At 51.8% G+C, this 12,944-nt stretch overlaps 2 protein-coding genes and 1 pseudogene across 2 annotated transcripts; 1 reads left to right on the top strand and 2 right to left on the bottom strand.

Moving 5' to 3' along the window:
- Positions 1-505: 505 nt before the first annotated feature.
- Mcrip1 (MAPK regulated corepressor interacting protein 1) lies at positions 506-7,378 on the bottom strand. The gene is made up of 5 exons (XM_021176820.2): positions 7,319-7,378; positions 2,167-2,218; positions 1,971-2,089; positions 1,019-1,120; positions 506-869 (listed from the first exon to the last, which is right to left on the bottom strand). The coding sequence occupies exons 2-5, from the start codon at positions 2,172-2,174 to the stop codon at positions 805-807; spliced, it is 294 nt and encodes a 97-aa protein (XP_021032479.1). The 5' UTR covers positions 2,175-2,218; positions 7,319-7,378; the 3' UTR covers positions 506-804.
- LOC147001359 (uncharacterized) lies at positions 6,363-8,586 on the top strand (annotated as a pseudogene).
- On the bottom strand, positions 7,871-8,717 carry Ppp1r27 (protein phosphatase 1 regulatory subunit 27). The gene is made up of 3 exons (XM_021178439.2): positions 8,528-8,717; positions 8,276-8,426; positions 7,871-7,994 (listed from the first exon to the last, which is right to left on the bottom strand). Exons 1-3 carry the CDS (start codon positions 8,715-8,717, stop codon positions 7,871-7,873), a joined length of 465 nt encoding a protein of 154 aa, XP_021034098.1.
- Between the last annotated feature and the right edge of the window lie 4,227 nt (positions 8,718-12,944).

Here is a 12,944-nt window from a genome sequence, read left to right as displayed (position 1 = left end):
AGCCACTTCCAGTGCCACCGCCTTTATTCACAGACCCTCAGTCTCCAAAGCTACAGACACTTGGATTCAAGAGGGCATAAAAAAAGGGGGCCTTGGTAATCCTCCCAGCACACCCCAGAAAGCCAGGACAGGCCTGGCAGCACCACTCCTTCAGGGTCAGCCTTAATGCCCTTTCCAAGGGCACTGCTGTGACCACAACAGTGTCACAGGTACCAGGACACAAGACCTGGTTGCCCTCTGAGAGCCAGCACTGTCCTAGGCTCAGAGCTGATTTGACTCTGAAAGTGGGGCAAGGAAGGGTCATGATGGACAGTGGGGGTGGAAACGGGAGCTCCCCACATGTCCAGGGCAGAAGAAGAGCAAGTCTCCATGGAGAGAGCCACACTGGATGCAGGTGGGACTGCACATGTCCTACTGTCTGGTCATTTCAAGGTTCCAACAGCCGAAGAAACAGAGGTCCCCTTTTTCCTTCCTGACCTTAAGTAGCCAGGAAGGAGAGGGGCAAGGCATGGCAGGTAACAGCAGAGAGGGCTGGATAGGTCGGGCCAGGTGCTACCCAAGATGCAGCTGGCCAGGGGAAAAGGACAGGGGCGGATACAGCCAGGCCCCTGTTCCCCCAGTGACAGGGGCAACTTGAGACCCTGGAGAGGAAAGGAAGGGCCCTGGTCATCAATCCTGCTGGCTCTGGGATCACGGCCTGCTAGAGCACACTCTTCCCCCCCAGGAGCAGCGCCACAGGAAAACAGGAAACCACCATCAAGTGCACCCTGATCTTCTGGAGGCCAGGGGAGGGTGGCAGGCACTCTAGGACTTCTTGGCATCCTGCGTGTTCCGGCGCTTCAGGTCACTCAGGTCGATGGGCTTGAAGGCTGTTGGTGGACAGTCTGGTTGGTGCTGGGAAGAGGACCCCCATCCGCTTCCCACTACTAGAGGTTCCCAAACCCAGGTGCCTTGGAAAGGACACAGTGCAGGCATTCAGCAGAAGCCGGGTCAGCTCCTCCAGGTCGGCCCTACTCACTCTTCAGGCTGGGGTTGGGGACTTTCTCCACATACTCCTCCACTAGGCACCGCTCACCACTGGACAGCTGGCTACGCAGGTCTCGCTCAACACCCTGCCAGGCTGCAGCAGACAACAGGTTCAGCGCTCAGCAGTACTCAAGCCAACAGAGCATTCTGCTCTCGTTCCAGGTCATGTAGCCCCTGCTCCTACCAGTCTCCCTCTATTAGATGAGAGCTTGTTTTGGTTTGGTTTTAGAGACAGGGTTTCTCTGTGTGACAGTCTTGTCTGAGATCTTGAATTCTCAGAGATCCCCTTGCCTCTGCCTCCTGACCACACCCGGCTACCTGAGGGTGTCTTGGAGAGGCTCAAACTGTCCTCCCTCCTGTGTCAACTCCTCCTGCCCTTGCTCAGAGGCCAGTCCCCTCTGTGCAATAGTGCCACCCGTTCCCACCTCTCTTACCCACCCTACCTCCCAGCACATTTGTTCAATTCTAACCGTATGACCTCTGTCCACTTTAGTGAAACTATGTTCACAGTTACCTCCTCCCCCAGGAAGCCTCCAGGCCTGAAGACCGTCTCCCAGATCCTGCCTTTTCTGGGCTTCCACCCACTCCCCATGCCTTCTTCTTGTGTTGTCACCCCAATGTCCCTCTACCACCAGTCTTGCTGGTTCTAGAGTTTAAGGCCGCTGAAGTATGGTCCCCTCCTCACTGAGGGTCTAAAGAGTGGAAGGGTAGCCGGGCGTGGTGGCGCACACCTTTAATCCCAGCACTCGGGAGGCAGAGGCAGGCGGATTTCTGAGTTCGAGGCCAGCCTGGTCTACAAAGTGAGTTCCAGGACAGCCAAGGCTATACAGAGAAACCCTGTCTCAAAAAACCAAAAAAAAAAAAAAAAAAAAAAAAAAGAGTGGAAGGGTGGTGGGGCATTCACCCAAGGCAGGCAGTAGAGCACAGACACCGAGCACACCAACCTTCATAAATGAAGCGCACATTCTCTTCGTGTGCCGGTGTGAAGATCTCACTGCTATTGGTGGGAGAGCGGGGACTGCTATTCCTCTTGCCGTTGTAGACAACTCTGGAGACAGGAGAGCTGGGGAAAGGGTCATGTGTGAGGAGGGAGTCACAGGAGAGCTGGGGTCCCAGCTCCCACACACACCTGAGACCCACCTGGTCATTGCTGGGATGTCCAGTCCTAGTGCTTGGCTGCTGGTCCTGCGGCCTACAAAACAGAAACCCAAGGCACTGGAGCTGTCGCCCTTTCTGCAGAGGAAGGAACAAACTCTGTGGTCTTGAGTCTACTGGGGATCCTCAGACTGGGCCCAAGACTTGAGAGGCCAGTGGGCTCCAAGCAATCCTGACAGGCTATGGGGTGTCAGTGTCACTCAGGACCCCAGGGCCAGACGCTGCGTAACTTAGCCACTGGGGCCATGTGTTCAGCCACATCTCTAACCCACTCTTGTCTTCAGTCTGCCTATCCCATACAGAGTAGAGCACAGCAGACCCCAGCTCCGCTCCAGAGCACTACTGGACTGTGCATGCTTCTCCAAAGCCTACAACTCAGCCTCCTAGACACCCATGGGAACTCCATGGTGAGAAAACCATCTATCCGGAAGCTCAGCGACATTCGACAAACGACTTAGTTTCCTGATCTCACAGGAACCCTGCAGAATCAAGAACACACCAGACCAGGAGGAAGAAGGGAGCAGAGCTGACCTAGCGACCAGAACTCTGGGGTACAACCTATTTATAGGCCAGGGGTCTTTTACTGCCCTAAGTGCCTGGAGTATCTAATTTTAGGGTCAGAATCTCATTATTAACCAGCTAAGATGAGAAAACCAGTCATACAAGATTGGTCCTATGCCTGGCCTTGGTCCAGATGGGACAACCCCAGATGCTGAAGACAATGGAGACCCAGACAGTCCCAAGTATGCCACCTCAGGCTTTCTCAAAGGCTCTTCTCTGGTCAGTGATCTATTATATTAACTATTCAGACAGATGAATACCTCAAACCTATCAAGCCAGCTCCTGTAAGAGCTCTAGAACCCTGTGCCCCTCCCCAAACCTGGCTCCTAAGCCTCACTCTCTCTTAGTCTTTCCCAAAGCTGTCAGCTCAGGACGTCAAAGCACACGGAAAGCCCTCTGAGGTGTGATAATGGTAGTGATACAAAATGGGGATGCTCCAGTTACAGGTCAGGGCAGAGCGACAGTGCTCATGGGCTAGTTCCTACCTTAGCTTCCAGGGCCCCCGCTGCTTTAGGACCTCGCAGATACCCTTTTCTGTCCTAGATTCATAGATGCTTGTTTGGTGCTCCTGCCCCCTACACCTCCCTTCTCTGGTGCCTCTCCTACCCAAGCAGCTCAGACTATGGTGGCCATATCCTCCAATGGTCTCCTGGCTTGCACATACATCCCATGCCCTCTGCCTGGGTGCCTTTGCTGGCACCAGCCCAGTTGGCAGCAGGCTTTATGTTTGGTGAGGCAGAGAGAAACCTGAGGTGTTTACTGGCAAGGAAAGTAGCAGTATGATACCAGATGAACTGGGTCCCTAAAAAGGTTGGGTGTACTGGGGTCCAGGACCAAAGCAGGTGTAATCGGCTAAGAAAAATGGCAGAACCTTACCAAAGAGATCACAGACTATTGCTCAGCAGCCCAAGGAAAGGGGTGGTGGTCTAACAAAAGTCACCCAGAGAAGAGGGCATTGTTTTCAGTGAGCAGCCAGGGAGAGTCCAACTTCAAAAGGCTTTATGTGCGCAGGCCTCTGTCACCTGAGGGACCCTCCAGGATGACAGCAGGAGCAGAGGTCAGAGAAGACTCCCTCTGACCCTGCATGTCCTTGCTTTGCTTTTCTCTCTTTCTGTTACAAGTGTCTTCCAAACACTCCAGTCATATGTAATACGTCTCATCAACTCCACAATGTTTTTGGGTCTTTTTGCAGTTTGTGTTTAAAAATAGGAAGCCCAAGCTAGCCTCAAAAAAAATCACTCTGTAGTCAAGGCCAGCCATGAACCCTTGATCCTCCTGATTTTGCAATGTGGCATCCCCTACTCTCCCTCTCCCCCTCAAGTGCTGGGATTACAGGTATGCACTACCATGCCTGGCACAACTCTACAATACCTTTTACCTGTATCTTTGAAATAGTCCAAACAGTCACTAACATCAAAACCTAGGCAGGACTTTTTTCCCCCATAAATCTAGGGCCTCATGCATGCTAGGCAAATGTACTACCTGAAGTATAATCTCACCCTTTACTTTTCAGATAAGGTCTGATACCCAGGTTGCCTTTGAACTTCCTGTTGACTAAGGCGGCCTTGGACTTGCAACCCTCCATCACCCTACTGAGTAGCTAAGTTAAGGCTCTGTGTATATGTGTGTGTGTGTGAGAGTGTGAGAGAGAGAGAGAGAGAGAGAGAGAGAGAGAGAGCGCAGTTTTGTTTTTGGTTTTTCAAGACAGGGTTTCTCTGTGTAGCCCTGGCTGTCCTGGAACTCTCTCTGTAGACCAGGCTGGTCTTGAACTCAGAAATCCACCTGCCTCTGCTTCCCAAGTGCTGGGATTAAAGGCATGTTCCACCACCGCACAGCTTAGTGAACTCTTAAGACACAGCTAACGATGACAATGATCTGATGACCCTCAGTGTACTGGCTAGTTTTGTGTCAACTTGACACAGCTGGAGTTATCACAGAGAAAGGAGCTTCAGTTGAGGAAATGCCTCCATGAGATTCAACTGTAAGGCATTTTCTCAATTAGTGATCAAAGGGGAAAGGTCCCTTGTGGGTGGGACCATCTCTGGGCTGGTAGTCTTGGTTCTATAAAAGAGCAGGCTGAGCAAGCCAGGGGAAGCAAGCCAGTAAAGAACATCACTCCATGGCCTCTGCATCAGCTCCTGCTTCCTGACCTGTTTGAGTTCCAGTCCTGACTTCCTTGGTGATAAACAGCAGTATGGAATTGTAAGCTGAATAAAACCCTTTCCTCCCCAACTTGCTTCTTGGTCATGATGTTTGTGCAGGAATAGAAACCCTGACTGAGACATATCCATGGGCGAAGGACTCCCTCCATTAATATACCTTTAGCTGTGGCCCTGTCCATCCCTGCTTCCACTGACTACACAGCAGACACACACAGTTTCATGACATGTTTCCATCACTTCCAGTGGAAACCAGTTGAGCTGTGCACTGTCATAGAGCTCTTGTTTCGTGTTTCTTGTGTGTCACCAGCTAGTATCATCAGGCCCCCATAATAGTCAGCAGTAAACTTGACAGTTTCCTGTTCAAAGACTACACTTCCCAGCTTCCTTTGCAGACTATGAAGTCATTTCTGCCTCTACACAGAGCCACATCCCACCTCCCACTGCAGGCATGTTGGCCCTCTGCACACAGGGAAGACTAGTAAACATGGTCCTGCCTAGGGGCAGACCAAGGTTTTCTTCACCTCAGTCTCTCTACAGCTGCCTTTTGAAATCTAACAGATTTTTTTTTAACCTGTCCAGGTGCCCACTTCCCCTCCAGGCCAGAGGTCCTCTATCTCCTCTGTGTCCTCCAGACAAGAGTTTGAATATGAATATGAAGTGGCTACCACCAGAGAGTTGCCAGGTCCTGCTTCAATGAAGATTGAAGCATGGCTGTATGAAGCCCATACCTCAAAGGAAGGACCTCCAGCTCTTCAGCCAACTTGATAATGGACATGACAAAGCCATACTACATTTTATACTACATTATCCCAGTAAAAACTAACAACTAACCACTGAGTATATGGTAGAAAATGTGGAATCAGTTAATACTTAAAACGAGGTGGAGACCCAGAAATGTCCAGGGACCAAGAATCACAAAGGCCACTGCAGAGCCTTGGCAAGGGAGGACAGAGGGAATCCCTGTGCTGGGAACTTTATACACTGTTCATGGTCCTATCACAGCAGGCCAGGAAGAAGGCATCTCACAGTCCTATTGCAGAGGATGTCGCAGCTGTCACCTGAGAGTTGATCTGAATGACTCCCAGCCCCGACACACTTCAGGGCCTTCAAGGCTGCAGAAACTGGCTAGGGTGCTGGATGCTCATTGTCTCTGAGTTTGCCTCAGCTCCTGTCTGCATCCTACATCAGGTTCCTAAACTCTCTGAAATACTGCTTCCCAGTGACACCCGTGTGGGTCTGCTCACAGCCCCTCTACTGGGAGAGATCCGGAATGGGTTTATTCTGTATAGAACTCTCCACTTCTATGGGACCCAGGGCTTTGGAAGGCGGGGTAGGGGGACAGATCCAGGACCACATCAACTCTTCTAAATACATCCAATATGCCAGGCACATGATGCTAGATGGTCACACTTTGCTACCCACCACAGTGACAATGCAAGTGGTCCCCCACTACAATCAATGGTGCAATGGCTGGTCACTCTGTTCTTCTGAAACGTCTACTATCTAAATGTTGTTTCCTTCCTTCCTCTTCCCACCCCTTTTAGAAAAAAGGTCTCATGTAGCCCTGGCTGGTCTTACATTCCTGATCCTTCTGATTCTACCACACAAAGAGTTGGCATGACAGGTGTGTGCCACCACTCCCTGCTTCAAATTGTGAGGCTTTTAGATAGCGACTAACCAGCCAAGCAGGAGCCACAGTGCTGTGACAGCTCGGGCCTGCTTCCAGATGACAGTGGCAGGTCATCGGACCTAGAATGTGTATCCTATTCTTCAACGGGACTAGCAAACTATTAGATATTCCCTAACTGGACCCAAACCCAGACCCCTTCTCCTGAAGGACCTGGCTCTCGTTGCACTCCTGTCACATCGCTGTCTAAACGTCCTGGACACTCCCCAGAAATCCACCAGCTGATCTCAACTCACTGGGGGCCTTTGCTTGCCTGCCCTGTGTTTGAAACATGGCGTCCAGAGGGAAGACCATTTTATTTCGGACGACCACCCCAGGATCTGGGCTGCTTTTGTCAACAGGGGTACGATACTTCCGGCCACCAGCATGTTCAGCTTGCCCACAGTCAGGCCCCGGGCTTGCGCAGAGCCACTGCATCAGGACAACTGGGATGTGGGCAGGGCAGGTAGCCGGCAAGGACACCGGCGCGGTTTGGGGAGGTTGGCTTGCGCAGCTCAAAAGCAGGAAGCGCCCTCAGGGGATGCCCCGGGACCGCGGGCGTCGGTTCCCGGGGGTTGGGGGGGGGGGGGCCGCCACGTCCGCACCCCGCGGCGACACCGGCCTTGTCTCTCCCCCATCAGGCCAGGCGACCCAGCGACACCAGGGCGGGACGGGGCGGGGCGGCCAAGGTCCCACGGAGCCCGCAGCGCCCCGCCCCGCCGCGCCTCCCGCGCCGCGCCTTCCTCACCTCGCCCTCCTCGCCGCCGCCGCCGCCGCTGCCGCCGCCGCCGCTTCCAGTGGGCCGGCCGGAAGTGACGAGGCGCGCAGGCGCAAACGGCGCGGGCCACGTGATCGCTGGCGAACAGAGTGCGGCGAGGTCCGAGGCTCGCGAGGTCGTCCCGGAAACACGGGTGGGTGTCGGGGGAAGGGAGGGGTTGCGGGGCATCTCTGAACAAGAACACCGGCGCACCGGCCCCGGACACGCATTTCCCCGGCCCTGCGCTGCCAGCGAGCCCCCGCGTACCTGGCCATGGTTTAGTACTGGACTGCGCTAATCAAGCCATCATCACAGCTTGGGAATTACGTTTATTGAAAAAGTAAAAAGTATCACCATTAAAAAACAAACAAACCTGGAGAAAAAGCCAGGCCAGAGAAATGGGTATAGGGGCAAGAGGGTCGTGCCCCACAAGTCCTAACCAGCCTGGCTGCCTCACTGCATGTCCAGTGGGCACTCTAGTCCTTGGGGCAAGGTGCTTGCCACTTCCCCAAGGAGGCGCAAGCCCCAAAGGGCTCGCCTGGCTCAGTCCATGCTGGTTCCTTTGAAGAGTTCCACCAAGTCTTTGAAGTCCGGGTCAATAAGGTCAGAGGGCAGATCGCCATCATCATTGGCTGCATCTCTGTCTGCCCCCAAAGAGATGAGATACCTGAGGTGTGAAGGGCAGGTGGTTAAAGCCTACTCAGCCCACTCCGGGGCCAAAGGGCTAGAATATTGGGGTCACCTGTTTGTTTTTTCCAGGCAGAGTGAGGAGGAAGAAACCTGACCCCTTGGAAGCTGTGGCCAGATTTTCCGGCTTGCTCTAATGTTGCAATCGGGTAGAAACTGCCAGAATCCCTGAGTTGCTGCCTACATCCTCAGAGCCATATTTTGGGGGGTCCACCTGGAGAGATTAGGATGAAACCTCTGAACCACATTCCATAGTCTCACCTGGCTATGTCAGGGTACCCATCACTGCAAGCGATGTGCAGTGGTGTCCAGCCTGTCTCATCCCGCTGGTGAATGTCAGCCCCGTATTTGACTAGCAACTTCACACACTCTAGGTTTCCAGAGAGCACAGCTTCATGCAGAGCAGCCAGTCCTGGGCAGGGTGGGAACACAGGGTCAAAGCTGTAACCCTCAGAACAGGATCTCCCCTGCCTCCTTATGGACAGAAGAGCAGACTCTCAGTTATCTACTCACCTGAGGGATAGATAGTGTCTAGGGAGACTTTCCGGGCCCTGATAAAGCGTCCCACCTGCTCCAGGTCGCCTTGGCGGATGTGGTCCAAGAAGAGAACATCATTAGGGAAGCGCACGCTCCGATCGGCCAACATCCGCCGCCTCCGTTGTCGGGGGCTGTAGCGAGCATAGCGGACCGTTCGGCTGGGCATCCTGGGATTGAGGTGGGCTATCTCTGTGGGTATGAGTGAGAAGTGTCCCTACCAGACCAGATCTGTGTAAGCTTTCCTGCTCGACAGAACCTCGATTCCAGCTTATAAAGGGCTTGCGAGGCTATATAAAGCCACGCAGTCATGCTTGCAGACGCGAGGGGCTGAAACTGAGCTGCTCCGCGCTCCCTGAGCACAGGATCATGTTTAGTGGCTCATCTTTCAGCACACCTGTCACTATGTCCGGCCAAAGGGGTCAGATCCTTCCTGGCTACTACTCCCTGTCCACAGCTGGACCTAGAAGGTGCCTTATAGAGGACAGAAGGACTAGGAGAGAGTCCATGAAGAAAGCTGTGGATGTGAGCTCAAGGGCATCAAGAGGGTCTAAGCTTGAAGGATGATGGATCACCTGTCTACCTACTGGGAGCTGAGCTCCCTCCCCATCTGAAGAGCACCAATACATTGTCATTTAGGAGGTCACAGCCCTGTCCATTTCCCAATGTGTCACTCTCACCTCTCCTAGAGTAGATTCCAAGAACTGCCTTTAGGGTGCATCATACTGACATCTCAACTCTACAGACAGATCAGCACTACTAGTCTTATGGGACTCACCCAGCACACACACATACTGCCTCTGTTTTCTGGACAGCCTATGGACTCATGTTGAAGATACCATCCAGTCTGTTCCTAAGAGTCGGGGGATGGTTTCCATTATGGGTGGAGAAAGGGAAGGACCCCATACAAAGCTTCCTGCAGCTTCTTTGCCAGCTGTCTCGCTTTTACAACAGGTTCAGCTGTGGTGTCAGGCGATGCTTGGCTTGGGGGTATGAGACTACCAGGTAGACGGAATGCAAGAACAGAGCTGGGCCAGAGGAGCCCAGAAGCTTGGCTGTGGAGCTACAGGTAGTTCCCAACTCAACAGCTTCCCCTGCATCCCTGAATGCTAATGGTGGACTCTGCAGATTGGGTTAAACCAGAACTTAAACCCTCATGGTTGCAGTGGCTGGCAGCCTCACACCAGGAAGGGCTCCTTCTGAGGTTCTGAGGGAGCCTTTGCACCAAGCTTACCAGCCTCTGGAGTTTACCAGCCTCAGTCCTTGGTGTTCTTTAGCTTCTAAAAGTATCACACAATCCCTCCATTCATATCTAACACTGCTGTCTACTCCTGTGTCCAAATCCTATGCCCCTACACATACACTTTTCTTTGTAACTCAGGCAAACTCCTGAGCATCCTGCCCTCAGTTACCACCTGCAAGTTTACGAGGGTGCACTACCACAGTCAGTTACCCCATTACTTTTTTTTATTTCCCCCAACCCCCAGGGAAGGTAGTTGTTTTCCAGGTTGGCCAGTCCTGAAGTCAGAATTCTCCCTCAGGCTCCTCAAAAATGTGCTAGAATTACAGGCCTGTGCTGTTACATCTGGCTCAGATAGCTCCTTACAAAGGCATAAATGTTCTTACAAAGATTTAGGGCACAGTGTACTACAATGTGACCTTATCCTATTACCCAAACAGTCACATTGAAAAGTATCAAGAGCAGCCAGGCACAGTGTTGCACACCTTTATTTAATCCCAGCACTCAGAAAGCAGAGACAGGCAGATCTCAGTTTGAGACCAGACTGGTCTAACAGAGTTCCAGGACAGGCAGGGCTGTTACACACACACACACACACACACACACACACACAAAACCTACCTCAAAACAACTGCAAAAAAAGGTAGTATTGAGAGCTAGGACATAAATTTGTGAGACTGGAGACAACCCACTCACTATACTGATGCGATTGCTAGGTGATCGTGAGAGGCCTGTGCCTGGACAGAGACTTGGCAGGCTGGTGAGCTGGGACAGCAGTGTGGTTAGCAGTGGGCCTTACATCACCTGGCTGCTTTCCAGCCATCGTCAAGCCAACATGTCACACACCCTGTAGGTGTAAAGCCGAGGTCCACTGGCTCCAAGACGCACTGAATGAGAACGCCCTGCCTGTCAGGGTTGTCTCAGCATAGTCTCAGTGTCAGGGGCTACTCCCTGAGCTGGAGTACCACAGAAACTTGAAGAGGCTCTGAGAGAACCTGCTGGGGATGGTTCTGTACCTCTGCATCTCTCTGGGGCACAGCCCCAACTCCTGGTTGCTTGGGAGGAGTCAGATACCATGTCTTCTAACTTACCTACCTTAAGTAAGGAAACAGAATGTCCTTCGCTGTAGCCTGGTGACAGAACCCCTCCCCCCCTTAGATGTGCCGATTGTCTTTTCTCATGTTGTGGAAAAGTTGTGTCTGTACTCCCAGCTCAGAGGATCAAATGAAAGCCTTCAGATGAAGGTGCAACCAACAGAATGGCAGCAAAGACCAGAAGAGCGGCCCTCTCCTCCCATCAGTGAGTGGCCTCCACTGAGATAAGGTCTGGGAACCGTCAGCATGTGAGGCCCTTGGCCATTTAGAGCACAGAGGTTCTTGAGTTTGGGGTTTCTGTGTGAGTCAGAGTCTAGGCCCCAAAGTCTTCTAGCACTGTTCCTAGGAACTGTGTCATGTGTTCCTAGCTGAACTCTCTACCTCGAATACTCAACTTTCAACAAGTTCAACAAGCTGTCAATCACTTATGGTGACTGACATGAAAACAAAGCCTGGAATCCCTCTGTCTCCGAGTCCCCGAACCAGTACAAGCTTAGAAAGTGACTAGTCTTTGAGGGTTAGAATTTCTACGTTTTGGAGGATGAAATAAAACATTTACACAAAGTTGGGGATGGTGATAATTTCTGTAATTCCAGCACTTGGGAGAGAGAGGCCAGAAATTTAAGGCTCGACAAAACAAAACAAATCACACAGCAGTTACCTCAGTTACCTCCAGCGTTTTGTAGTCCTCGGGACTTCTATTTGTTTGTTTGTTTGTTTGTTTGTTTTTTGAGATAGCATTTTTTTCTTATTTTTTTAGAGATTTATTTATTTATCTAATGTATATGAGCACACTGTAGCTGTACAGATGGTTGTGAGCCACCATGTGGTTGCTGGGATTTGAACTCAGGACCTTTGGAATTGCAGTCAAGCTCTTAACCGCTGAGCCATCTCACCAGCCCGAGACAGCATTTCTTTGTGTAACCCAGGATATCCTGGGACTCACTTAGAAGAGGAGGCAGGCCTTGAACTTACAGAGATCCACCTGTGCTGGGGCGAAAGGTGTGTACTACCACAGCCCAGCAGCCTGAAAGCTTTCAGTCATCTTGCCAGGTGGGTGGTGGTTTGTATGAACGCTCAGGAGGCAGAGGCAGACAGATCTCTGTGAGTTTGAGGTCAGAGCTAGTTCCAGGACAGCCAGAGCTACACAGGGAAACTGTTTTAAAACCAAACCAAACCCATCAACCCACCAACTAACCAACCAACCAACCAACCAACCAACCAACCAACCAACCAACCAATAAGCACTGGGATTCCAAACTTGTGTTACTATACCCAATTTTAGTTTATAAAAGTCCACAACAGGAAGTGTAGCTTTGTGGTACAGCATATGTCTAGCGAGACTGCCAAAATCCAATACAAGTCTGGTGTTTGTGCTGGCTACTACATCAAACGTGTACTTCCAACACTCTGGGGGCTAAGACAGATGGTTTGCCTTGAGTCCAAAGCCAGCCTGAGTATCATTCTGAGTTCAAGGCCAGCAAGGTTGACACAAGCCTAAGTTAAATTAAACCAAGAAAATGAAGAAGGAAACCTCGGACAAGGCCAACAGCAGTGACAGGTACCCAGTGCCTGGGTGTTGCTAGGTGTCTGGTAATCCAGCAAAGCCAGTTTGAAGATTAGGGCAGTACTCTTTTTTAAGTCCCAGGCCAATGACTTTTGGCTACCTGTGGAGGGGATAGGTGGTTTGGGAAATTCCAGTCTTCACCACTGCCCCACTGATCCTTTGATTACCTTACTAATCCACTAGCCCAACCACAGAGGTTTTAGAAACCACCCTGTAGCTGCCCTGCACAGCCTGGCTCTGGAATGCTCTCATCAGCTGCCTCTGCAAAAGGGGAAAGACATCTGTGAGTCACTCTGCTCTCCGGAGCGCGTGACAGTGGCTGCCTGATCTGAAGCTTTCTTATCCAGAGACTAAATCCCTGCACAACTGGGCAGTGGTTCTGGCGCTGTCTCTAGGACAGATGTACAGCAAACCTTTGTACCGGGATTGGAAAATATCTGCTCACAGCCCTGCTGTTTTTTCTCCCCTGGAAGTACTGTCATGTTGGCCACAGAG

This window comes from Mus caroli, unplaced genomic scaffold (genome assembly GCF_978045245.1).
Source record: "Mus caroli unplaced genomic scaffold, Mus_caroli_1 scaffold_13, whole genome shotgun sequence".
Classification (NCBI taxonomy): domain Eukaryota; kingdom Metazoa; phylum Chordata; class Mammalia; order Rodentia; family Muridae; genus Mus; species Mus caroli.
The sequence above is the reverse complement of the archived record's forward strand: the minus strand, read 5'-3'. Positions and strand labels throughout refer to the sequence as shown.

What these genes read in the sequence shown, in the direction of transcription:
- Mcrip1 (XM_021176820.2), bottom strand. An exon ending in TGTGCGCTTCATTTATGAAG is followed by an intron (nt 1,121 to 1,970) that starts GTTGGTGTGCTC and finishes TGTCTGCTGCAG; the next exon opens with CCTGGCAGGGTGTTGAGCGA. An exon ending in CCCCAACCCCAGCCTGAAGA is followed by an intron (nt 870 to 1,018) that starts GTGAGTAGGGCC and finishes GTCCACCAACAG; the next exon opens with CCTTCAAGCCCATCGACCTG.
- Ppp1r27 (XM_021178439.2), bottom strand. Translation starts at nt 8,717, where the DNA reads ATGCCCAGCCGAACGGTCCGCTATGCTCGCTACAGCCCCCGACAACGG. An exon ending in AGACACTATCTATCCCTCAG is followed by an intron (nt 8,427 to 8,527) that starts GTGAGTAGATAA and finishes CACCCTGCCCAG; the next exon opens with GACTGGCTGCTCTGCATGAA. An exon ending in GGGTACCCTGACATAGCCAG is followed by an intron (nt 7,995 to 8,275) that starts GTGAGACTATGG and finishes TTCACACCTCAG; the next exon opens with GTATCTCATCTCTTTGGGGG.